At 41.0% G+C, this 27,955-nt stretch overlaps 2 protein-coding genes across 2 annotated transcripts in view; one reads left to right on the top strand and one right to left on the bottom strand.

Moving 5' to 3' along the window:
• On the top strand, positions 1–9,554 carry LOC143287380 (ciliogenesis and planar polarity effector 2-like). The gene is made up of 5 exons (XM_076595351.1): positions 1–142; positions 2,051–2,203; positions 3,694–3,818; positions 5,715–5,851; positions 6,733–9,554. Exons 1-5 carry the CDS (start codon positions 34–36, stop codon positions 6,944–6,946), a joined length of 738 nt encoding a protein of 245 aa, XP_076451466.1. The 5' UTR covers positions 1–33; the 3' UTR covers positions 6,947–9,554.
• Positions 9,555–19,096: 9,542 nt separating this feature from the next.
• The window catches only part of LOC143287691 (solute carrier family 2, facilitated glucose transporter member 3-like), a 35,377-nt gene continuing 26,518 nt past the window's right edge, over positions 19,097–27,955 (bottom strand). The window contains exons 9-12 of the mRNA XM_076595894.1: positions 26,988–27,200; positions 24,486–24,561; positions 21,144–21,271; positions 19,097–19,614 (exon numbers count right to left, since the gene is read on the bottom strand). Coding sequence (XP_076452009.1) covers positions 19,384–19,614; positions 21,144–21,271; positions 24,486–24,561; positions 26,988–27,200 — 648 coding nt within the window. The 3' untranslated portion in view covers positions 19,097–19,383. The remainder of the gene's footprint in view (positions 19,615–21,143; positions 21,272–24,485; positions 24,562–26,987; positions 27,201–27,955) is intronic.

Genomic DNA, 27,955 nt, shown 5'->3' with positions numbered 1-27,955 from the left:
TTGCTAGCCCTGTAGTCGTTAGAAAAATTTGCAATGTTGGTACCAGGATCTCTTCTAGATTTGGAGTGGCTGAGATCAAACGAGGGCAGCCAGCTACTGAACTGCCTCCTTCATCGTAATGGTACTCGTTTCAGGCAGTTTGGTAAGTGGTCATTGTGGTAGTGCATGCTTCACTGTGCCCATGACTATCAACACACGTTCCACAGTGCATTTAATGTTCTTAAGGTATGATCATGTAGACTTACATTTCTGTCACCCCATTTACCACAATCAATCATGATTACACACACACAGACACACACACACACACACACACACACACACACACACACACACTCATACACATACACGTACACATGTGATTGTGTGCGCGTGCGTGCGCACGCATACTCACACACACACACACACACACACACACACACACATTTTTTTTTTTCCGTCCAATATCACTTCAAGTGGAAAGACGTTAAACTGAAGACAACAACAACAACACACACACACACACACACATACATACATACACACACACACATGCGATTGTGTGAGCGTGCGTGCGCACGTGTACTCACACACACTCACACACACACACACACACACACACACACACACACACACACACACACACACACACACACACACACACAATTAGACTGATTAAGAACCATGCATGCAATACCTGCAGGTTCTATTCAAGATTACTTATTTGCCAAGGACAGTTAATGTCACATTCTTGTTGTTGTTGTTATTGTTGTCAGATTTATGTTTAAAAAAAAGTGTTTTTGAATACTTGAATGTGTATTGTGATCTGTAGAGGAGTATCTTATCTCATTATCTGTTTCAGTGTACATGTATGATAGTAATAGAAATACAACTATAATAATGTAGACTGATGCACACTTCTCCCAGGTAGGAAGTGTCTGTATCTCAATATCTCATTATATCTAAATGTCCATTTTATTTATGTGTATGTGAGAATATCATTTATTATTATCATTTTTAAAGAATATTTTTTAACACTTAACTACAGAGCACTATACAGTTTAGAAGGACACAAAGAAGATAAAAAGATTTAAAATATGGTAAATAGTAACCAACATAGAAGTAAAACATTGCTCAGTGTATCTAAAACACAAGGGCATGCACACAAAATTCCATCTATGAAACACAGATGTATGTGAGCGTGCATGTGTGCATGCACAAACACACTCACACACATGCACACACACACACACACACACACACACACACACACACACACACACACACACACACACACACACACACACACACACACACACACACACACAATCTACTCAACTATTAGATGTGATCAATTGAAAGATACAAGACAATAACCTGAAACCAAGTGACTTATTGGATTGTGAAGAGTGTCAAAAAACATGACACTTGCCAAACATGTACTTTAGTGCATGCATCGTAGGTGACGACTATTTCTTTGTTCCTTTTATTTATATGCTGTGTCTATTGATCCTTTTTGGTTTCATGACAACAATTGAAGTAGTGTCTAGTTGAGTCGAGTTAAGTCAAGTCATCATACACACACACACTCACACACTCACACACACACACACACACACACACACACACACACACACACACACACACACACACACACACACACTCACACACACACACACACACACACACACACACACACACACACACACACACACACACACAAACACACACACATACATACACACTCTCTCTCTCTCTCTCTCTCTCTCTCTCTCTTGTTCATCAACCCTCCCCCAAACTCCCAATATATATAATATATATATATGCCCATGGCCGAAATGCATTAAACATTCATTCATTCTCTCTCCCCCTCCCCCCCCCCCCCCCCCCCCACCCCCTCCCCCCCAATCCCCCCTCTCTCTCTCCCAACATAAACATACACGTGCGCGCACACACACACACACACACTCTCCCAACACACACACACGCACACACACACACACACACACACACACACACAATCATATACATACAAAAACATGTATCAATGCAAGTGGACATGTCTGTGCAGGGTTACTGGAAGGTCCACCAGTGCCCAGCCACATGAACATTGAAGAGGTGAGCTATAAAGTGATGCTGGTGGGCAAGACAGGGGTGGGGAAGACCAGCACTGTGGCCAAACTGACAGGCAACGACGTGCCTCTGTCCCACAACGAAACGCCAGGTTAGACTTAGAGTAGTGTGCGTGTTTCTGTGGCATTCACTTCCACATTGTGTGTTTCTGTTATATTAACCTCTGTGAAATGTTTGGGTGAGTTCTGGAAATTGTTGTGTTTACTTATGATGTGAGAGAGAGAGGGGGAGTGTGTGTGTTTGCTTTTGCATGTGTGAGAGAGTGTGTGTGTGTGAGTGTGTGTGTATGTATGAGTGTGTGTGTGTGTGTGTGTGTGTGTGTTTATGAGTGTCCAGTCCTTTGTGCGTGTGTGTGTGTGTGCTTATATGTGTGTGTATGTGTGTGCAAGTGTGTTTGAGCATATGTGTGAGTGTGTGTGTAACTGGAACTCTTCCAACTCACAGACCCTCACAGTGGATTTGGAAAGAAGAATTCAAGTGATGGAGATGAGGTGTTATTGCAAGATAATAAACATCAGATACACTGATCACATCACCAGTAAACGAGTGAGCCAAATCATCAAGCAGCACATTGGATCTTATGACGATCTGCTGACATCAGTTAAGGAATCTACACTGGTATATAACCACATAACAAGATCCAATGACCTTGCTAAAACAATCCTCCAAGGAACTGTTGAGGGAGGGAGACAGAAAAAAAACCCCGATGAACTGACACGATTGCGGAATGGACAGGAAAACCATTTGCAGAGACCCAGTCTTTGACATTCAGCCAACAGACTTGGAGGAGGGGGGGTGCTTGCCTGGTATGTTCTTGTTTTTAAAACCCACCAAACACTGACATGGATCACAGGATCTTTAACGTGCATATTTGATCTTCTGCATGCATATACACAAGAAAGGGGTTTAGGCACTAACAAATTGACACCCTTAATCCACCAGATGCCATGACCAGGATTCAGACCCAGGACCATCAGATTGAAAGTCCATGTCTTTAACCACTTGACTGTTGTACCCATTAACCAAGTTTCAGCAGTTAAGGGGTTAAACAAAATGCAAACATTTGCCAGACATTTCCTGTACATGTGTAAGAATAGACTTATCCTGATTTCCAAAGACTCCCACAAAAAACAGAAGAAGACATGGTATAAAAAAATTTATGTCATAATGAATTTTACATTAAAATACACGATAATATGGCAAAAGGATGTGACCAGATAACAAATTAATCACACAGGTATGTATGCATATATGTATGCATGTATGTATATATGTATGTGTACACATACAGCATCCTTTAGAAACATATATGTGTACGAAATGTTCATATCCCCGGTCTCTCAATGATATTACTTAAAATAATTTAAATCTAAACCACTACATAAACTACGTCATAAAAACCATGGTCTTATACAATTTTTTTTTTCTGCTTCATATATCTGCATCTATTAGTTTATCTAAGAAAATAACATACTCAGTATGTACAAAGAGCTGAGAGAGATGATAACACAGTTTGCACCTTTGGTCAGAGGAGGAAGAGAATAAATACAAACACAAGACAGGCTTCTTTTCCATGTGCAGGTCTGCAGACAAGCCATGTGTTCTGGCCAGGGAAGATCAAGCACCTTGGGAAAACTGTCCTCTTCAACATCCAGCTCTTTGATGCTGGAGAGACGGCACTGAAGCGATACGACCACATCTTACCTGTGAGCTGGCAGTGCCAGATTGCAGCCAGTTGTTTAGTGGGGTTGAGAATGTCATGATTTTTTTTTTTTTTTTTTTTTTTTTTTTTTACTATTACAAAAAAAAGGTCTTTGTAGTCAGCTGAAGACTGATTTGTGTGCCCCCCACGCCCCACCCCACACATGCATATGCATGCACACACACACACACACACACGCACACACACATGCACGTACACACATGCACACAGACATACACACACATACATGCATACACACACACACACTCACACACATACACACACACACACACACACACACACACACACACACACATGCACACACACACACACATGCACATACACACACACACATGCACGTGCGCACACACATACACACACACATACACGCATGCATACACACACACACATGCATGCACATAAAATGTCTTATTTTCTTAGTGTTTTTGCATCCTGACTTTACCTTGGTTGAAGACACAATACATCACTGTAGTGTGGCTGCTCCATCATATATCTGATTGTGTCCAAATAACTGGTCAGTGCTACAGTACAGTAACCCTGACATTTTTTTTTGCATTTCATTTTTCACCCGTTGCCAACCCTTTCTAGGCACATAATAACGCAGGCATGTAAACAGGTTCATGGAATTGCTCATAAACACAAGAGCATAAAAAACCCATGGAGTGATGGCCTTGAGGTGACGCGTCCACCTAGGAAGCGAGAGAATCTGAGCACGCTGGTTCAAACCATGGCTCAGCCGCCGATATTTTCTCCCCCTCCACTAGACCTTGAGTGGTGGTCTGGGCGCTAGTCATTCGGATGAGACGATAAACCGAGGTCCTGTGTGCAGCGTGCACTTAGCGCACATAAAAGAACCCATGGCAACAAAAGTGTTGTTCCTGGCAAAATTCTGTAGAAAAATCCACTTCGATAGGAAAAGCAAATAAAACTGCACGCAGGAAAATTTTTTTTTTTTTTTTTTTTTTTTTTTAAAAGGTGCCGCTTTATTATAGCAACACGCTCTCCCTGGGGAGAGCAGCCCGAATTTCACACAGAGAAATCTGCTGTGATAAAAAGAAATATAAATACAAATTAAAGAAGAAAAACAGTCCTCAGTATGAAAGCACACAGAGAGGGTTTTCACTCCCCCCATCCCTGAACATGCAGAACACTCAGACTTCTTTTGTATGTTGTGTCTCATTTATTTTGAAGGTTATTGTTCAGTAAAAGGACTTTAATAAAAAACCTGTTGAGCTGTCTCTCTCTGTGTTCAGCTCTCTCTCTCTCTCTCTCTCTCTCTCTCTCTATATATATATATATATATATATACATACATACATACATACACACACACACACACACACACACACATATATATATATATATATATATATATATATATATATATAGAATAAATGTCAAATCCAGGCCCAGATGTCTTTGTATTTACATAATGGAATGGAGAACGCACCAGAAAAAAAGACTTGGTTAATTCTCTAACTTTTAAAACTGTATTTGTGTTTGAGGTGGGTGGTTATTTAATATTTATTCTATAATTGCATAACATGCTTCATCCGATGAGCCCAACAGGTCATGGTGCGGTGTCCAGTTCTTAAAAAACTTGGGATTGACCAAGATTATATATATATATATATATATATATATGTATATATATATGTATGTATGTATATATAAATGTGTGTGTGTGTATACATACATACATACATACATATATAGATATAGATATATATATATATATATATATACATATATATATATATATATACATATATATATATATATGCATTTCTGTTTGGCTCTCGTTAGCTTGAATGATTTTTTATAATTTTTTTTTTTTAGTTGAAATCAGAAATGAAACAAAAAAAGTTTTCTTTTGCAGGCCTGTCAGGACGGGGTTGATGCCATGATGTTCCTGTTCTCCTTTGTAGACAAGGGGAGTTTTGATGAAATCCCGCAGCATTTTACTCGCCTGACCAATCCTGGGGATGGCATCAGCAAAATCATCCTGGGCACCAAGTATCCTTGACATGACCTGATTCGACGGGCGCAACAGCCGAGTGGTTAAAGCGTTGGACTTTCAATCTGAGGGTCCCGGGTTCGAATCTTGGTGGTAACGGCGCCTGGTGGGTAAAGGGTGGAGATTTTTCTGATCTCCCAGGTCAACATATGTGCAGACCTGCTAGTGCCTGAACCCCCTTCGTGTGTATACGCAAGCAGAAGATCAAATACGCACGTTAAAAATCCTGTAATCCATGTCAGCGTTCGGTGGGTTATGAAAACAAGAACATACCCAGCATGCACACTCCCGAAAACGGAGTATGGCTGCCTACATGACGGAGTAAAAACGGTCATACACGTAAAAGCCCACTCGTGTACATACGAGTGAACGTGGGAGTTGCAGCCCACGAACGCAGAAGAAGAAGAAGACCTGATTCAGTTTGGCTTGTTGATCATCATGATAATAATGATAATGGTGATAATAGTAATAATGATAATAGAATTTTAATTACACATACTTAACCGTGACCCACTAGTTGCAGACTCCGGCAGAGAATATGATTATTACATGATAAAGCAATCCTTTCCATACTTGTATTCTATGGATCCACATCTATTTGTTCCATGTGTATTTCTGTGTGTTTGTGTGTGTGTGTGTGTGTGTGTGTGTGTGTTTTCAAAATATCTGAAACTTGATTCTTTGTGGTAATGGAAGCCGCTGTAACTTGCACAGAGAAAGAGTTCAGGCTGTCTGTGAAGTGCTTGATGATCAATGGGGTTGGGGGGGAGAGGGGGGCAGGGGTGGGGGGGGGGGGGTGGTTGTGTCCAGAAGTTTTTTATGCCAGAAGAAGGAAAGCCCCTCTTTAAGGAATTGCAACAACTTCTTAACCACAAACAAGATTTGATCTTCACGCTCACAGCGAAGTGACACAGAGAGACATCCGCGACCTTGAGAGCCACTGGCAGATTCCCGTGCTGCGGATTCGGAATGTGCAGAACTCGCAGCAGGCGGAGAGCTCGGGCGAAGGGCTAGGGGATGTGATTCCTGTATTGAACACTCTGTGTGAACACCTGTGGCACAGGGACATTGTGCTGTCAGGCAGGACGCTCTAGCCACAGTCAGTCATTTTCAGTAATACTACTTCTATTTATTTCAGAGGAAGGAAGGAAGGTGGCAGAATGGATAAGATGCTCATCTGCCAATACAGTGTCCATGAGGTTCTGGGTTTGTTGGGTTTGTTTCCCACTCCCACCTTTTCTTACATATATATATATATATGCATGCACTCAAAGCCTGACAAAGCACGTTGGGCGATGCTACTGGTCAGGCGTCTGCCCAGCAGATGTGGTGTAGTGTATATGGATTTTGTCCGAACGCAGTGACGCCACCTTCAGAAACTGAAATGAAAATTTTTTTTCAGATATTCACCTTTAATTCCACCTTCATCTGTCCTGTTTCCCTCGACTCACCATTTACCCCCCTGCCCACCCCCACCCCCTCCCTAGTTTTTAGATGATAGCATTCAGACATGAAAACTGGTACTTCAGCAAAATGTCTACAATCACCAGATTGTGTGACGGGACAAAACAATATTTTCTCCTCCTCCTAGACAGGCCACAAACGTCACAAGCTAGGAAAGAACTCTTAATGATAATGATGATGAATGGCATTTGTTTTGCACATTTCTCTTGGTAAATTTAGACACAATGCACTGACGATGACCTGTTTACACACAGCCACACCTGAACATGACCAGCTACACTCAACCATACATCCACAAGTCTTGGGTTAGAGGCCATTGAAATTTCTCTGTGGCCCCGGGACAGTGCACGCACGGCTGAGTGGTTAACTCACTCAGTACGGCCAGTCCTCTCTTCTCCTCTACACAGACCCCTCGGATGTCCAGTGGGTGTCTGAATGACCCAACCTTTAGCTTCCGTCGTCAGAATTGTGGTATTCTTTGTCAACATTCACCTCTTCAGTATAAGAGCCTTCCGCTTGCAATATTTTGATGGTGATAATTGGGCTGAAACGCTGTTAACATCGTCTCTTTCGCCGTTCGTATGGAGAGAGTTAAAGTGTTGTACTGTCAGTCTGAGGATCCTGGGCTTGGATCCCAGTCATAGTACTTGGTGAGTTAATTGACGGGCGCAATAGCCGAGTGGTTAAAGCGTTGGACTGTCAATCTGAGGGTCCCGGGTTCGAATCACGGTGACGGCGCCTGGTGGGTAAAGGGTGGAGATTTTTACAATCTCCCAGGTCAACATATGTGCAGACCTGCTAGTGCCTGAACCCCCTTCGTGTGTATATGCAAGCAGAAGATCAAATACGCACGTTAAAGATCCTGTAATCCATGTCAGCGTTTGGTGGGTTATGGAAACAAGAACATACCCAGCATGCACACCCCGAAAACGGAGTATGGCTGCCTACATGGCGAGGTAAAATCGGTCATACACGTAAAAGCCAACTTGTGTGCATACGAGTGAACGCAGAAGAAAAAGGTGAGTTAATGTTGGAGAATTTTTCCAGTATTCCGGGTCAACAAATGTGCAGGCCTGCTGGTGCTTGAACCCCCTTTGTGTGTATATGCATGCAGAAGATCAAATACACATGTTAAAAATCCTGCATTTCCATCATTCAGTAGGCTGTGGAAACAAGAACATACCCAGCATGCACGCCCCCAGAAACAGAGTATGGCTGCCTACATGGTCAAAATTGTCATACACATAAAAACCCACTTGTAGATACAGTGAATGTGGGAGATGGAGCCTACAAATACAGAAAAACACAGGAAAATAGTCTTGCATGGCCAAAATCTCAAGCCAGAAATGTCACTATTCAGAAAGAAAGTTGTCATGGGTATTGAAAATTCCTGTTCAGAGTGTGTGGGGTAAGGGAAAGGAGGATTTTGGATGGATCACTTCTGACATATTGTGATGTCATCATGTGGAGAAATCTCAAGGTCTAATTATGTCTGTCTGTGTTTTATAAGTAGAATGTGTGTGGGTGAAAGTGTTTGCACACAAAGTGTGTGGGAAGAATGTTGCATATGTTAATAAATACTGAGATGATAGAAATGTGTACAACTTGTGACAAAATTCTCTCTCCTATTTTATTTTCCTTTCTGGAAGGGTTTCTCTTCTTTTCTTTTTTTTTTTCTTCTTTTTCTTTTACTTTGCTTCTTTAATTTTTTTTTTTTAATCAGATTGTCAGATACATAATTATCACTAACCATTGTGTAACCATTAACTCACTCAGTACGGCCAGTCCTCTCTTCTCCTCTGCACAGACCTCTCGGATGTCCAGTGGGTGTCTGAATGACCCAACCTTCAGCTTCCGTCATCAGAATTGTGGTATTCTTTGTCAACATTCACGTCTTCAGTATAAGAGCTTTCTGCTTGCAATATTTTGATGATGGTAATTGGGGTGAAACGCTGTTAACGTTGTCTCTTTCGCCGTTCGTATGGAAAGAGTTAACTCTAAGCACTTTACAAACACAGAGTCATTTCCAAATCAGGCTGTCTGCATGGGTTGAGCCAACTGACAGCTGCCTTCAAGCACTCATCATTTGTTGGTGAGGAATGTGACAGAATGGTTGAGACGCTCATTTGCCAATACAGAGTCCGTGAAGGGTCTGGGTTCAAATCCCACTTTTGCCCTTTCTGCCACGTTTGACTGGAAAATCAAACTGGGCATCTAGTCGTTCAGATACGACAATAAACTGAGGTCCCGTGTACAGCACACACTTGGCACACTGAAAAAAAAAAACAACTCATGGCAACGAGAGGGTTGTCCTCTAGCTAAATTCTGTCGAAGAAATCCACTCTGATAAATACACACACACACACACACACACACACACATATATATATATACATACACTCAAGGCCTGACTAAGCATGTTGGGTTTTGCTGCTGGTCAGGCATCTGCCTAGCAGATGTGGTGTAGCGTATATGGATTTTTCTGAACGCAGTGATTCCTTCTTGAGAAACTGAAACATTAGTTTTTTGTGTCATTCAGTCAAATTTCAGTCACATGCATGCTCACACATGTTATTAAAGTGGATGTTTCCTTCAGAATTTTACCAGGGACAACCCTTCAGTTGCTGTGGGTTCTTGTACATGCGCAAAGTAAGTGGATGCAGCACATGCAGCCTCGGTTTATTGTCTCATCTAAACGACAAGGGTCCAGACCACAACTCAAGGTCTGATGAGGGGGAAGAAAATTCTGGTAACTGTGGGATTCGATCCTGCACCGATGGGCGGAACAGCTTAATGGTTAAAGCATTGGACTTAAGTCTGAGGGTCCCAGGCTCGAATCTCAGTAACGGCGCCTGGTGGGTAAAGGGTGGAGATTTTTCCGATCTCCCAGGTCAACATGTGCAGACCTGCTTGTGCCTGAACCCCCTATGTGTGTATACGCAAGTAGAAGATCTGCACTTCTGGTGGTCATAGTCAGACAAGGCTGACTATCATACAAGTAGTATAGTAATATCATTATTATCACTATCATCATTATTGTCTTCCTGCTGCTATCTGGTGGAAACTGCAAGAGAGAAAATAAAATATTGTGATTCTGTTCACATCTTTCTTGTGTAGAAATGTAGCATAAGGAAGAATGTTGTGATTCTGTTTCTTGTCACTGGTGACTTTCAGTGTGAGGGTCCTAAGTTCAAGTCCTGGTCATGGTACATGCTGGGTTGTTGTCTCGTCCGTCATTTATCAGATGGATTCTCCCGTCTCCTCGACAAAGGCGGCAGTACATCGCAGGTCCTCCAGTCCTCCGTAGAGCTTCCGGGCTGCTGGTATTGGGTCAGGCCAGGTTTTCTCTCGGAGCGCTTGGTGGAGTGGGCAGGACTGCAGCAGATGTTCTGTTGTCTGGCTGCCTGTTCTGCAGGGGCACTGCTCTGTGTCGCTGATACAGAGTTTCGTGTATAGGTGGTGTTTCAGGCAGTTGTGGCCTGTCCTGAGCCTGAAAATGGCTACTTGCTCTCGATGAGTCAGCAGGTAGTACGGGTCTGCTCTGTTGTGGCATGGATGCTGCTGCTTCCACTTGTTCTGCAGCTTGGCCTTAATGATGGTCCTGGATTCAGAGTAGTTGGTAGACCTGTCCATCTGCTCTTTTGTAGTGCCTTCCTTTGCCAGGGAGTCAGCAGTCCCATTGCCAAGCACGTTGCCGTGGGAGGGAATCCACTGTAGGGTGACTGTGTGACTTGTGCAGAGGGAGGCGAGAGAGGAGGACAGATCATTGAGTTCTGGATCTCTGTTGGACCAAAGGGCCTGCAAAATGGACAGGGCATCGGTCAAGAAGACAACATTGTGGCTGGTGTAGGGGCTGACCTCGATGTGGGCTGCTGCTGTTTTCAAGGCTTCTGCTTTGGCTCTGAAATTGGTGGAGTACAGGCTGGTAGCGAGGCAGATCTTTTCTTCTCTGCCTCCTGGGTACTGAACATGCTGGGTTAAGAGTGGAGATTTTTCCAATCTCCCAGGTTCCCAGACGTGTTGACCTGGTCATGCCTGATCCCTTTGCATGTGTATGTGCATGCAGAAGATCAAAAACGCTTGTGACAGATCACTGTAATTGATGCTGGCATTTTGTGGGTTATAGAAACAAGAACATATCCAGCATGCATACTCCAGAAAACGTAGTATCGATGCCTATGTGGTAGCCATACACAATAAATCCCACTCATACAGGTCTATAAGTGAATACAGCATCTGCAGCCTACAAATGCAAAAGATGAAAAAGAAGAATTGAAAACAATCAGCCTTCTCTCTCACACATCTGCCTCTTCAGTGAGAACGTAACACCAAATTAAAGTTTCAAGTTTTGTTTTATTATATTCAGTGCTGCATGCTTTGATGTGAAAATATTGTATACTCTATTACAAAAAGAAACACTGACAGACAAGTGTACCAATTCAAATTAATCTCCCCCCCCCCCTCTCTCTCTCTCTCTCTGTGACTACAATAGTATCAAAGTATCAAATACAATTTTATATAGAACATCATGTACCAAAAAAGCAAAAATAAACACACACACACACACACACACACACACACATATATATAATGTGTGTGTGTGTATCTATCTCTATATATATATATATTTACTGCTGTACTATCAATCTATCTATCTATCTATATCTATATATAGGCAATGGGCAAAATGGCCAAGTCATTCAAATGTTTGAGCTTGAGTTCGACTTTCATTTTTTTTCATTTCTTCAAGCATGGAGTTAACAGAGGTACGTATGCAGACATAAACATGCACTCATCCTACACTATCTATCTATGTTCACCACAAAGTATAAAATTTGTGTTGCTGAAGTTGTTACTTGCCATCTACGACAAGATAAATTAAAATGCAACATAAAACCATTTATTCAAGTCGCATTGCTGAAGTTGTTACTTGCCATCTACAACAAGATAAATTAAAAAGCAATATAAAGCCCTTTATTCAAGTCGCACAGAAATCCAGAGACAGTCAGTCCGTCACACATTGTTACAATCATTGAGTTTAGAGAACAAGCATGTAAAACAAAAAAGTTAGCACTGTAACATACAGACGTGACAGATTTGTAGATAAACAGAATGAGCGGCTGTCAGAATATTGCACACAGTAACCAAGTGCTACATGTATACTTCCCAAGTCCAAAACTGGTCACAGAATCTCCCATCAATGATTCTGAGCTGCATAGTTATGGCCATGTGACATTTTGATAAACTATGCTTGGCCTTTGAAATCTTTGGCCATGTGACATATTCCACTCGGCCTTAAAATTATAGAAATCATACTTGGCCTTGAAATTATATAAATTATGTTTCACCTTTAATGTTTGTCCAGTTGACATATTACACTTGGCCTTTAAATCATTCAGCCATATAACATGATTAATTACACTTAGCCTTTGATTTCTTCGGCCATATGACATGTTGATAAATTATAATTGGCCTTTCAATTCTTTGGTCATGTGACATGTTGATGAATTATGCTTGGCCTTTAAATTCTCTGAGAATTGTGAATTATAGTTCAGCCAACCGCACAGCGCCTTATCAGGACTGTCAAAACCATACAAATGCTCAACCGCATTAATACTAAACTGTCACATACATACAAAAAACATCAAGATAAACCTATAAAACTCAGTTCATGACATCCTAACCATTCAGCTCCTTAGAGCAAACAAGAATAGGCCATGCTGAGGACTCCAGCCATACCGTTTAATTTACCATCCCTAGATTACCAAAAAATTGTAAAAAATGAAAAAACAATACTTCAAAAGCAAACAAAAAATACATAAAAAAAGACCTGACAGGCAAATTACATTGCAGAATGGACAACTAGTGCCCACCCTAGTGTTTACAATCTCACTACCTAATCGCCAGAGCAAAACAGCGCAGACAGTACATCACTGGCTTCAGAAAAGAGAAAAAAAAAAGGCAAATTCTCTGGCCAGGTGACAATAAACAACGCTTGGCCTTCAAATCATTTGGCCATGTGACATGTTGATTAATTTCTAAATTATTTGGTCATGTGACATGTTACACTGGCCTTTAAATTCTTTGACCATGTGACGTGTAGATGAATTATGATTGGTCTTCAGATTTATCAGAAAAACTCAGTAAATACAGCTCACCTGATAAACTTGACCACATATCTCACTGAACATATTTTAGTTTTGTTTTGGATTCATGAAAACATATTGTCACTGCTTACATCAGTTTTTGCTTCATTTTGCTGTTGTTCACCCATTGATCTTTCAATGGTGGATTATTTATTTTGCGTTTGTTTCTTCAGTATTCAACAGTGTAACTGTTTAACTAAATGCTACAGTTCACAAGCCCAGCAGAATATAATAACAATGATTTTAAAACAGCAGGAAAAGAATTTCATGACCCTCTTCAACATCAACACAATGAAACATTACCGAATCCTGTCCAACAATACTAAGAAGAAAAAAAAAAACAACCTTTCTCCCGCACATTATGTTGCACAAAGCCTTACTGGTTATAAACAGAATCCCAATGTGTCAAGAGGTAAGGTAGCCATGAGTTAGTAAATTTCAAGGGAGACTGTGTTTGGTCTTTGCACAAAACTGTGGTGTTAAAAGAAGAAAAGTGATTTCTCAATTAAACAGGATTAGAGAGGAGGAAAAGCTGCTGGGTTAACAAACAAGACAAACTGTCAGCTGAAGAAATTGGTTGTCAAAGACTGTGCCATATCCAGGTCTTACTTTTTCTTTTTCCATGTCTGTAATCAAATCCTGATTCAAAGTCCAGATCCAGCAGCTTAGAATTAAACACACTGAAGTTAAACAACCCAGCTACACCATTAAAAAGGTTAATAGCTGATCTGATATATATATTTCTAAAAGCAAACTCCATAGCTCCCCCCCCTCTCCCACCCAATTTTTTTTTTTTATCCATTTCTTTGTACTTGAAATTCCACACTTTTTTTTTCTTTTTGAGGAAGCATGTAACTGAATCCTCAATAGACAAAGTCATACAATTAAGTGGAAGTGAAATCAAAATCAACATAATTATGAACACGTAACACGTAAGTGACTTTGGACCAACCAACAACATATGGCCAAGGCAATGCCCTTGCAATGGTTGTAAAACTGATATGCTACTGTGCTTACACATTTCCTGAGTGAAATAATGTGAAGAAGATAAATGCATCTCATGAGATACAAGTATGCAACATACAGTCATGTGGAGAATAATTCCATAAAAATTTCTGACATTGTAACTGAAAAAAAATCCCACTCCCCCCAAAAAAAGTGAATTACATACTGCTTCAAGAAAAGCCATATTCTAAGTTAAAATATTAATTATGAAATTTGTGTTCTAAGCTGCAATTCCCATACTCACTGGTAGTAGCTCTTCAAGTGAATAAAAGGGATTAAGGCACTCACAAATTATTGAGTAATGGCTTAGTTGTAACGCATCCATCAAGAAAGTGAGAAAATCTTATTGCATGGGATCAAGCCACACTTACCAGTATTTTCTTTACCTCTGCTAGGCCTTGAGTGGTGGTCCAGATGCTGGTCATTCATATGAGACAATAAACTGAGGTCCTGTATGTAGCATGCACTCAGTGCATGTAAAAGAACCCACAGCAACAAAAGGGTTGTCCTTGGCAAATTTCTATAGAAAAATCCACGTTTATGGGAAAAACAAATGCACTTTACGGGCAGAAAAAAAAACGGTGGTGCCACACTTATAGTGACACACTCTCCCCACAGACCACAGTCCAAGTTCACACAGAGAAATCTATTGTGTTGTGGCAAAGAGTATAACACAATACAAGGCAAGACAATACAATCTGCACAAATACTGACCTGGACAATGACAAAAAATCCTGTCTTCTTCCTTCACCCATTGGATGAGGCTGCCAGGATTAGATCCCAGGACTTACAAACTGAAAATCTAACACCATCCACTCATCTGTCACACTCATCTAAAGGAACTTATCTTGCTTAACTTCTTGTGAAACCAGTAACCTAAACTGGCATATGATCCAACACCTCAAAAACCATACAAACATACTGCATATATTACACACACACACACACAAACACAAACACACTCACATACACATGTGGGCACAGCAATGCACAAATGTATTCTTCACTGGTGTAATTATTGACAACTGTCTAGGACTACATGATGACTGCAGATTCAGGAGGTGACAAGCCCTCTGGTGGCTGTGCAGAGAACTACGTCATACCAAGAAAACAACTACCATGCTACACTACAACTATTACTGTTTCTGTGTGGAGATCCTCACATACAACAAAACTCAAAGGTAAAAGGCCAGTCTCATATTCTCAGTATATGACAGCACAGCTATTCAAAGAAGATAATAAGCGGATCTACAATTGAAGTCACCGTGCAAATTTACATTCTGAAGAAAGTGGAGGGAAATCCATATAAATTGTCTGTTAAAATTACGACTACACGTGAACAGGCCATCACACACAAAGTGACCAAATGCACATCACTGTCATTCCTTTTTTTTTTCTAAGAATCTAAGAAAATGGGCAACCAAACACACACACACACACACACACACACACACACACACACACTCACCTGAAATGGTCATCTTGATTTGATTTTATCAACAAACTAGGAAAACATGTTAACACAAAGCCATGCACAATCTAGATTTATCATTATATTATGGATTTCATTGATGAGCAACAACAAAAACTATACACATGCATGCAAACATATGTAACAGTAAATACACACTTCCCAATAACAATCATCTGGATTTGTTTTTATCAACAAACTTGAAGCACACACACACACACACACACACACACACAAGTTTCAAGTTTTAATTATACTTTCACTCCTATTGGAGTATGGAGGATTACTGCAAAATAATCTTTTCATGCCCAGAATAAACATTTCCAAACACACAACAATGTCACGTAAAAGTTGAGAAAACACAAATGTAAACACAAATGTCTTTTACCTCCAAATATATAACTAGGCAACATTTGCAAATCTAATCATCTTACTTACAGCTAAAATGACTTTTCTGCCTCCTCTGAGCGCGCCCACACACACACGCCCCCCCCCCCCCCCCACACACACACACACACACGAGTTACATGTCATGATCCAAGAGTCATGTGACCAAATGAAGGGAACTGTCATGGCTGAAACCAGCATAACCCAACAAATAAATACAATGGTTGCCCATCACATCCTTTCAGTGTCTAGTCTTACGGGATAGTGTGGAATGGATCTGAGCCTGTGAAATGCTGTTGAAACTCAACTGGAATGTTGAACACTGCAATCTGATGGTTGAAAATAAAAAGGAAGATACATCTGCACATGTCCACCTGTTTGTATATCTGTTGCTGGATAACTTTGTGTTGACATAATCATGGGTCCATATAATATGATCTTGGTAGTTGGTAGAAAAGGTTTGTATACACATATCCATTAGAATCTCCTCTTTACATGTTTATTTTATAGGTCTGATTTTAAAGAGTGGATGTAAAAAACAACAAAAAACAGCACAGCTTTACTTATGACTGTTAGTATTTTGTCTCAGTAACTCTGTTAAGATAATTTGAAAAACTACTTTAATTTGGTTAAGTATGTGTAGTTAAATTACATGTTTTGCAATGAAGTGCAAATAACATTATATATATTCATCCTAGAAACAGAGTCTTGTCCATGGATGAACTATTTCCAAATGGACTGCAGCCTCCAAATTAGAAACAGGTAAAAGCCTCAACTGTCAGATTTATGCTTTTTGAAAGTCACCATTCAGACCATGGTCAAAATGATAATCACAGAAAAAAAAAAAGATATGCAGACAAGTGAAACAGGGTTATTATACGGCTTCAATTGATTTTCACACATGACCCAAAATAAGTTTATATAAAGCCTAACATCTCAGTTGAATCTGCAGCACCTTGCAGTTTAAATACACAAAAAAACAATACAAAAAAATAAAATAAAATAAAATAATAAAAAGACCACAAAAAGGAATTAAATTTGAATTGAAAACGCATGGGTGAAACTCCAAAAGTTTAAGAAAAGGGTGAAAAAATGTTTAAGAAGACATAAAAAAATTTTAAAAAAATTAAGACCAGCTCTTCTTCTTTGTTCATGGTCCGTGACTCCCACAGTCACTTATAAGCATGAACTGGCTTTTACATGTATGACCACTTTTAACTCACTCAGTACGGCCAGTCCTCTCTTCTCCTCTACACAGACCCCTCGGATGTCCAGTGGGTGTCTGAATGACCCAACCTTTAGCTTCCGTCGTCAGAATTGTGGTATTCTTTGTCAACATTCATGTCTTCAGTATAAGAGCCTTCCGCTTGCAATATTTTGATGGTGGTAATTGGGGTGAAACGCTGTTAACGTCGTCTCTTTCGCCGTTCGTATGGAGAGAGTTAACCCCTGCCATTTAGGCAGCCACACTCCATTTTTTTCGGGGGAGCCAAGCTCAGTGACACTGAAACAAGAGAGGAGACTAACAAAACTCACCATGACATACCAACAAAAAATACAGAGAGAAAAGCTCTAGATTCTCTGGCCTTTGATGCCCACTTTCAAGACTACCTCAGTTTTGACTCTCCCCTCCACTTCCATGCTTGAGGCGAGTTCCTGGTGGTAGCTTCAGGACTGAACGATGAACGATGATCTTTGTAGTTGCATTTCTTGTGAAGAGAGAGACACACAGAGAGGGGATGAGAGAGAGTATATGTGTGCGTGTGTGAGTGCGCGTGGTGTGTGTGCGTGGTGTGTGTGTGTGTGTGTGTGTGTGTGTGTGTGTGTGTGTGGGTAGATGTGCAATGCGGTTTGACTGACTGAAATGGAGAGGCACGTAAATTTCAGTAATCTGTATATTTGTATATAGCTATTTCCATTTGGTGCCATTTATCTTTTTATTTTCTATTCATTTTATTTGTTTGTTGTTTTCTTCTTATGTTGGACATGTGCTGCTGCCAAAAAGAAAATCTCTATACCAAAGTATAGACAATAAAGTTTGTGTATTGTATTGTATTGTATTGTATTGTATTGTGTCACTGGAGGGACATGGTGGCTGCCTCCTCTCACCCAGGGAGAGATGCTCACTCAGTCTGCCTCCACCTCTAAGCCATTACTGTCATCAGTGATGGGCTTAGCAAAGTGGTGTCCTGCATATGCTGAGTCAGAATTCGCATTACTGAACACCACCGAAGAGACTCAGTTTCAGTTTCAGTTTCAGTAGCTCAAGGAGGTGTCACTGCGTTCGGACAAATCCATATACGCTACACCACATCTGCCAAGCAGATGCCTGACCAGCAGCGTAACCCAACACGCTTAGTCAGGCCCTGAGAAGAAAAAAAAAAGGTGAATAAATAATAGATTAGCTTACATAAATAAATAAATAAATAATAATAATAACATAAAAAAGGTAGTAGTAGTAATAATAATAATAAATAATAATAATAATAAATAAATAAATAAGACAACACTTAACGCTAAACAGACTCAGCACTGCAGGGACTTCTCTAGTGTGGGGCCTTATGACAACTTCACACCAACAGCTTCCTGTGGACTGCTGGCACTGGGACTGCAGCAGAGGAACCTGGGTGTGACTGTGTCTGGGGGGAACTCACGAAGAGTTTGTGGGTAATGCCTCTGAACTGGTCTGGATGATGGGGCAGCAAAAATCAACAACAAAATCAAAAAAAACAAAAAAACAAAATAAAAAAAAAAAGAAAAAAAACAACAACCAAACAAACAAAACAAAAAAATATCTGAAGCTGACACTCTCAATCACAGCCTTTCATGGAAAAACAGGTATACCTGCTGTTTGTGTCATAATGCCCCTTATACAAGTGTACACACTCATTGCAGTCACAAGTCAAAAACTTGACACAAAACCAAAAACTTTCATCCAGAGTGAATGCACTCCATGCTAACTCTGTTACACTATGAATGCAATAAATGTTCAAACTTCCGCAGCAAAACAACCAGAAAAATTACCAGTACTACTTCTAACAGCTCTACAAAAACATGATCAGGATTCTTGAACATTGCCGACTCTTGGAAGAGACTTTTCGCTGTCAAGACGCCTGTAATTTTGATCAGGCTGCAAGCTGGACTCACTCTCTTCATCAGGTGATTTGAAAAGCAGAGTGATGTCCTCTATTCTCTTTCCTTTCGTTTCTGGTGCAAAGATGATGACGAACACCAGTGAGGCCAGCAACATCACAACAAACGGAACAAAGGAGTACTCTTGAATACTCTCCTGAAAAAAAAAAAGCAAAAAGATACCATTACTAAATATGTCATCCTTAGCTGTTGTTGTTTTTATCAAGAAAATCTTCTCTAAAAAGTTAAATAAAAAAGAAATGATTACAAACTAAAACTCCATGGCATCTTGAAATACCAGAATAGCTGATTACTACATGTGCACTGCATCAAACATAGTGTAGACCAGTTAACACAAGTGCAGATAATATAAGCACTGTGATATTGTATTGTATGGTATTGTATTGCGTCATATTTTATCGAATCGTATCATATCATATCATATTGTATCGTACTGTATTGTATTGTGGTTGGTGTGGTGTTTTATTGTATTGTCAAGCATTACTCTTTGTCACAACACATCTTTTTCAGCATTAACCCATTCAACACTGGAGACTTTACAGCCTCTGCAGGCTTCCATGCCATGATGGAGTCTCCTGTCGGACCGATGGATGAGTAGGCAGGCAGGTGTGGCAGTGTGTGTCCTCATATGGGAGAAGAGGCCAATTCTGGATGTGCAGCACTTCCCACAGGTGTTGCAAGGGAAAACGTCTCCAGAAGTTGAGCCCTGCTTCTTTCGCTCACGCTTCTCCTTAATGGTCAGCGTTCTCTTGTTTTCAAACGTCTTTACACCACTAGAGCACAGCATCCTCCAGCGACAGCGGTCAAGGGCATCAGTTTCCCAGGAAGTGATGTCTATGTCACAGGCTTTGAGGTTTGTCTTCAAGGTGTCCTTGAAGCGCTTGCAGGGTCTTCCAAGTTTGCGGTGGCCTTCCTTCAGCTGGCCATACAAAAGCATCTTCGGGATCCTGCTGTCTGTCATCAGCAGGCTTTCGATGCTGGGCAGGCCGCTCCTCTCTAGGACCTGGAGGTTGGAGACCCTGTCTTGCCACTTTATGCCAAGGATCTTTCATAGGCATCTCTGGTAAAACTGCTCAAGTTGTTGAATGTGACAGCGATACATTGTCCATGTTTGTTTCTGGTTCAGCACTGTTTTTTCGTTTCTGTTGTTGGTTATTTTTTTGATGATGGTTGCCTCTTTATTTTCAATGGATTACCTGGTTTCATGAAAACTGAACTGAACTAATCTAATCCTTAATCTTAAAAAAAAAAAAATTTGTTGTTATTATTATTATTATATTTTTTTAATATGGTTTTGGCATGATCTGGTTTTGAATGCATATTGTGGAGAAGTCGTTTGCCATGTGTGTGTGGTGGGGTGCTGGTGAATATCTGTGGATTCGTGTGCATGTACGTGCCTGAGTGCATGTTGCAGGGATGTGTTTTCTGGAGGGTGTCATGGGTAGTTTCCAATGTTCCAATGGCATGTACTTCAGTGTATGGAGGGAGGGGGTGGGGGGTGGAGGGATATTGGTAGGGGAGGCTGGGAGTGGAGAAGGAAATGTAAAGCACTTTGAGCAGTATTTCTGGAGAAACGCGCTACATAACTGTCCATTATTTGTAGTATTATTATTACTATTATTTGCATGACTGTGTAGGTCTAGGTGTGGTGACATGAAGCGTTACCTGCAACACTGGAAAGACCAGGCCCACGGTGAAGTTGGACAGCCAGTTGATCAGCACAGACACACTGACCGCCGCGCTACGAGGACCCTGGGCAAATAACTCTGCCACATAGAACCACGGGATAGCACCTGCAGACACAACAGTACACATGCACTTTAGACTAATATGAAGTAAAAAAAATTTTTTTTTTTTTAAAGTACACAAAAATCTGCCATGAAAAGTACACACATGCGCTTTAGAATAATCTGTCAGAATAAAAGTGCGCATGAACTTCAATATACTATATAGTCTGCCATGAAAAATACACACATGCGCTACAAAATAATCTGTCATAACAAATTTACACACGCACTTCAGTGCGGTCTGTAGTCATGAACATGTGATGGAATTTTCTATACGGGTTTTGTAAAGTACAGACAGAAGAAATCAAATTATACCATGAAGAATATAAAAAAACAAGCATGCAAATTCTGTACTGTGCTTGAGATAATGTTGACCAACAAACTTTCAAAGTGAATCATGACATGAGACTGACCATCTGAAAGCACATCTTGACAAATTTTGATGTCTATATTTTCAATTTCTCACTTTCTAAACTATGTGACACAGCACATAAGACACACACCCTGAATCTAAAGAAAAAATCATTCATAACACGTATAAGGAGAATACATCTAATAAGCCGTATCTGCTGAAAATCCCCCAAATTTGGAAGTCTTCCATACTGATTGAAGCAGAATGGCTATGTCGACCCCAGACGTTTTCTGAGTAGTGGTGAAATCTTCAGTAACAGGATCAGTTGTTTTTGTTTGCTTGTTGACTTGGCTCTGTTGCTCTGCTGGCCAGATTATCTGCTTTTTCATCAGCTAGTACAATTTCTACCATCCTGAATTCAGCACAGTTGAACCTGCACTGTTGTCAAGCTCCTGTGCATCAACTTGTTAGATCAAGTCCGACCTGGACCAGTGGCGAAAGCTACGATGTAGAACGCTTAGCTCTATGTATCAATCCACAAAATACAATGTAGAATGCTTAGCTCTATGTATCAATCCACAAAATAACATGACCGACCTGGACCAGTGGCGAAAGCTACGATGTAGAATGCTTAGCTCTATGTATCAATCCACAAAATAACATGACCGACCTGGACCAGTGGCAAAAGCTACGATGTAGAACGCTTAGCTCTATGTATCAATCCACAAAATAACATGACCAACCTGGACCAGTGGCGAAAGCTACGATGTAGAACGCTTAGCTCTATGTATCAATCCACAAAATACAATGTAGAATGCTTAGCTCTATGTATCAATCCACAAAATACAATGTAGAATGCTTAGCTCTATGTATCAATCCACAAAATACGATGTAGAACACTTAGCTCTATGTATCAATCCACAAAATAACATGACCTACCTGGACCAGTGGAGAAAGCTACGATGTAGAACGCTTAGCTCTATGTATCAATCCACAAAATACGATGTAGAACACTTAGCTCTATGTATCAATCCACAAAATAACATTACCTACCTGGATCAGTGGCGAAAGCTATGATGTAGAACGCTTAGCTCTATGTGTCAATCCACAAAATACAATGTAGAATGCTTAGCTCCATGTATCAATCCACAAAATACAATGTAGAACACTTAGCTCTATGTATCAATCCACAAAATACAATGTAGAATGCTTAGCTCCATGTATCAATCCACAAAATACAATGTAGAATGCTTAGCTCTATGTATCAATCCACAAAATACGATGTAGAACACTTCACTCTGTGTATCAATCCACAAAATAACATGACCGACCAGGACCAGTGTAGAAAGCTACGATGTAGAACACTTAGCTCTATGTATCAATCCACAAAATATGATGTAGAACACTTAGCTCTATGTATCAATCCACAAAATAACATTACCTACCTGGATCAGTGGCGAAAGCTACGATGTAGAACGCTTAGCTCTATGTATCAATCCACAAAATACGATGTAGAATGCTTAGCTCTATGTATCAATCCACAAAATACAATGTAGAACGCTTAGCTCTATGTATCAATCCACAAAATACGATGTAGAATGCTTAGCTCTATGTATCAATCCACAAAATATAATGTAGAATGCTTAGCTCTATGTATCAATCCACAAAATACGATGTAGAACACTTAGCTCTATGTATCAATCCACAAAATACAATGTAGAACACTTAGCTCTATGTATCAATCCACAAAATACAATGTAGAACACTTAGCTCTATGTATCAATCCACAAAATACAATGCAGAACACTTAGCTCTATGTATCAATCCACAAAATACAATGTAGAATGCTTAGCTCTATGTATCAATCCACAAAATACAATGTAGAATGCTTAGCTCTATGTATCAATCCACAAAATACAATGTAGAACACTTAGCTCTATGTATCAATCCACAAAATACAATGTAGAATGCTTAGCTCTATGTATCAATCCACAAAATACAATGTAGAATGCTTAGCTCTATGTATCAATCCACAAAATACGATGTAGAACACTTCACTCTGTGTATCAATCCACAAAATAACATGACCTACCTGGACCAGTGGAGAAAGCTACGATGTAGAACACTTAGCTCTATGTATCAATCCACAAAATACGATGTAGAACACTTAGCTCTATGTATCAATCCACAAAATACGATGTAGAACACTTAGCTCTATGTATCAATCCACAAAATAACATGACCTACCTGGATCAGTGGCGAAAGCTACGATGTAGAACATTTAGCACTATGTATCAATCCACAAAATAACATGACCGACCTGGACCAGTGGCAAAAGCTACGATGTAGAACACTTCGCTCTGTGTATCAATCCACAAAATACAATGTAGAACGCTTAGCTCTGTGTATCAATCCACAAAATAACATGACTGACCTAACATGACTATTATTTATTTATTTATGTAAGCTTATCTATTATTTATTCACTTTTTTTCTTTCTTTTTTTCTCAAGGCCTGACTAAGCGCGTTGGGTTACGCTGCTGGTCAGGCATCTGCTTGGCAGATGTGGTGTAGCGTATATGGATTTGTCCAAACGCAGTGACGCCTCCTTGAGCTACTGAAACTGAAACTGAAACTGACCTGGACCAGTGGCGAAAGCTACGATGTAGAACGCTTAGCTCTATGTATCAATCCACAAAATAACATGACCGACCTGGACCAGTGGCGAAAGCTACGATGTAGAACACTTAGCTCTATGTATCAATCCACAAAATATGATGCAGAACGCTTAGCTCTGTGTATCAATCCACAAAATACGATGTAGAACGCTTAGCTCTGTGTATCAATCCACAAAATAACATGACCGACCTGGACCAGTGGCGAAAGCTACGATGTACAAGACCACAGCGGCAATGCACAGGTATGACAGCCAGGGGTTGGAGGCCTGAAAGCACAACAACACCACTTATGTTTTTGTCATAACCTTTAGCTGCCTCCTCCCAGGGAGGAAGGTGGCAGAATGGTTAAGATATTCGACTGCCAATACAGTCTTCGTGAGGGTCTGGGTTCAAATCCTGCTTTCGCCCTTTCTTCTAAGTTTGACTGGAAAATCAAACTGAGCTTCCCACCATTCGGACGAGACAATCGCCCAAGGTCCTGTGTGCAACACACCCTTGGCACAATGAAAAAAAACAAACCCAAAAACCATGGCAACAACAATGTTGTCTTCTGGCAAAATTCTGTTTTAGAAATCCACTTTGATAGGTACACAAATATACATGCTTGTGCTCAAGGCCTGAGTAAGAGTGTTGGGTTACAAACCAAAATGGATCTCCATAGCAACATTGTCATCGTCATCCTCCTCCTCCTTCATCATCATCAATATAAACAAAACAGTCTCAAAGTCTGTGGCCTTTCATGCCCTGCTCTCATGGTGACCTCAGTTTCGATACCCCTCCACTTCTGTGCTTGGGGTGAGTCCTGTCAATGTCTTCAGTGTCGGCAGATTCATGGGGGGCTGTTGTTTGAGGAACGTGGTGGCGGTCTCCATTCTGGGAGGGATGCTCACTCAGTCTGGCTCCGCAACTAAGCCATTATTGTCGTTAGTAGGGGGCTTAGTAGGCGGTGTCCTAAGTATGTTGAATCAGAATAGGCACCACTGAACACCACCAAAGTGACTCAGCAGCAGTGCAGGGTCTCCTCTGGTGTGTGGCCTCCTGGCGACCTAACATTGATAGTTCCCTGTGGACTGCCGACGGTGGAACTGTGACAGACGAACCCGGGTGTGGCCGTGTATGGGGGAATCTAAATGAGCGGCGTGGGAGTAATGCCACTGAAATGGTGCAGATGATGGGGCAGCAGCAAAAAAAAAAAAAAAAAAGTGTTGGGTTATGCTGCAGGTCAGGCCTCTGTCTAGCAGATGTGGTGTGGCATATATGGGTTTGTCCAAACGCAGTGACACCTCCTTGAGAAACTGAAACTGAAAGTGCCTTGCCTCCCAGTACTGGCATTAGCATAGTTCCTCATAGATCAGGCAACTGCACAGGGCCGTATGAGAGCTGAAAACAATGACAAAAATTAATCAACCCCCAGGACCCAAAGAGCAAGAAACCGGAGAAAAAAAATTGTTATATTCGTGCACATAAACCTGTGACATTCCTCTTATGTCGATCATTTCACCATTCTGTTTTCACCAGAGGATCAAATACAGTAATCTGAACACTAATATAATCATACATAATCCACAGAATTATGTACAAAAACTGGCATACAAAACCAAAACGTTACCCTCAAAGGAAGGAAATAAAAACAATAACAGTAATAGTACTTAAAAAAATAAAAACAATAGTAATTTTCTTCAAACTCATTCTACCCCACAGCTACATGTCTGCAACAACTGCCCTGGACCAGCACTACATGGGAACAGTGCAAAAAAAACAGGGTGGTCCACTAAAACAGCGAAAATTGATGGAGCATTGTTGGTTTGGTTGGTCAAACAAAGTTTAGTTTTCATGCTTCCGGAATCCATAAACGGTTCAGTTTAGAATGCCAACTGTACCACGCAAGAATGAACAAAATAGAATAGTGTGTTGGTACAAGAATATGTGTGTGGGGTTGGGGGTGGGAGATATGGGCATGTGTGTGTGTGCTTGTACAAGTAAGCGTTCATGTGTGTGTGTGTGTGTGTGTGTGCGTTTTTTGTTGTTGTTTTTGTGTGTGTGTGTGTGTGTGTGTGTGCCGTGGAAGCTGCGATACATAGACTAGAAATGAGTGTGTGGAGGAGGGGGGTAGAGGAGGTGCAGGGTAATGTGTGTGTGTGTGTGTGTGTGTGTGTGTGTGTGTGTGTGTGTGTGTGTTGCAGCTCATGTATGTTTATATGTATTTGACTGTGCTTTCATATTTGTGAAACTGCGTGTTTGGTGCATATCTATATCTGTTATGCATGTGTGGGTGTATATGTGAATGTGTGTCTTCATGTTTTACATTTATTTGCTTATTTATCATCATTGTTGTCTTATTTATTTATTTATTATTATTATTATTATTATTTTATTATTATTTTCATTACTACTACCTTTTTTTTTTCTTTTTCTTTTTTAATATCATAATTATTATTTATTTACTTATCTTTTTTTTTTCTCTCAAGGCCTGACTAAGCGCGTTGGGTTATGCTGCTGGTCAGGCATCTGCTTGGCAGATGTGGTGTAGCGTATATGGATTTGTCCGAACGCAGTGACGCCTCCTTGAGCTACTGAAACTGAACTGAAACTGCAAGAATACTCATACCTGCTCCACAGGGGAAGCAATTATGATACGAGTTATCTCCTACCTGGAGCAAATTGAGCTAATCAGCAGCACAATAAAACAGACCTGGAACACCAGTGATATCGTCAGCACCACACTGAAAACCAGCATCCCGCCCAGTCCCACGATCATCAGGGTGCGGCGGCCAAGTTTATCCATCAGGACGGCCGACACGAACGTCCACAGCACGTTGACGCCCCCCGTGCCCGCTGTGGCATACTGGGAAATTTGTTTCGTCAGCCCCGCACCCATGAACACCGTAGTGGAGTAGTAGATCACCTGGAACAGTGCACAGCATGAACACGTGAGTGAGAGCCGTGATCAACGAGAGCAGTCTGCTGTGTTTTTGTAGCATGTTGTGCTGTGTTGTGTTGCAGTGTGGTGTGCCGTGCCACGTTGTGCTGTGTTGTGGCTTGATGTGTTGTGTTGTGGGGTGGTGTGCCGTGCCACGTTGTGCTGTGTTGTGTTGCAGTGTGGTGTGCTGTGCCATGTTGTGCTGTGTTGTGGCTTGATGTGTTGTGTTGTGGGGTGGTGTGCCGTGCCATGTTGTGCTGTGTTGTGCTGTGTTGTGTTGCAGTGTGGTGTGCCGTGCCATGTTGTGCTGTGTTGTGTTGCAGTGTGGTGTGCCGTGCCATGTTGTGCTGTGTTGTGTTGCAGTGTGGTGTGCTGTGCCATGTTGTGCTGTGTTGTGTTGCAGTGTGGTGTGCTGTGCCATGTTGTGCTGTGTTGTGTTGCAGTGTGGTGTGCCGTGCTGTGTTGTGTTGCAGTGTGGTGTGCCGTGCCATGCTGTGCTGTGTTGTGTTGCAGTGTGGTGTGCCGTGCTGTGTTGTGCTGTGTTGTGGCTTGATGTGTTGTGTTGTGGGATGGTGTGCCGTGCTGTGTTGTGCTGTGTTGTGGCTTGATGTGTTGTGGGGTGGTGTGCCGTGCTGTGTTGTGCTGTGTTGTGGCTTGATGTGTTGTGTTGTGGGATGGTGTGCCGTGCTGTGTTGTGTTGTGTTGTGGGGTGGTGTGCCATGCTGTGTTGTGCTGTGTTG

This window comes from Babylonia areolata, chromosome 11 (genome assembly GCF_041734735.1).
Source record: "Babylonia areolata isolate BAREFJ2019XMU chromosome 11, ASM4173473v1, whole genome shotgun sequence".
Lineage (NCBI taxonomy): Eukaryota > Metazoa > Mollusca > Gastropoda > Neogastropoda > Buccinidae > Babylonia > Babylonia areolata.
Note: the sequence above shows the minus strand (reverse complement) of the source record. Positions and strands in the feature narration are given on the sequence as shown.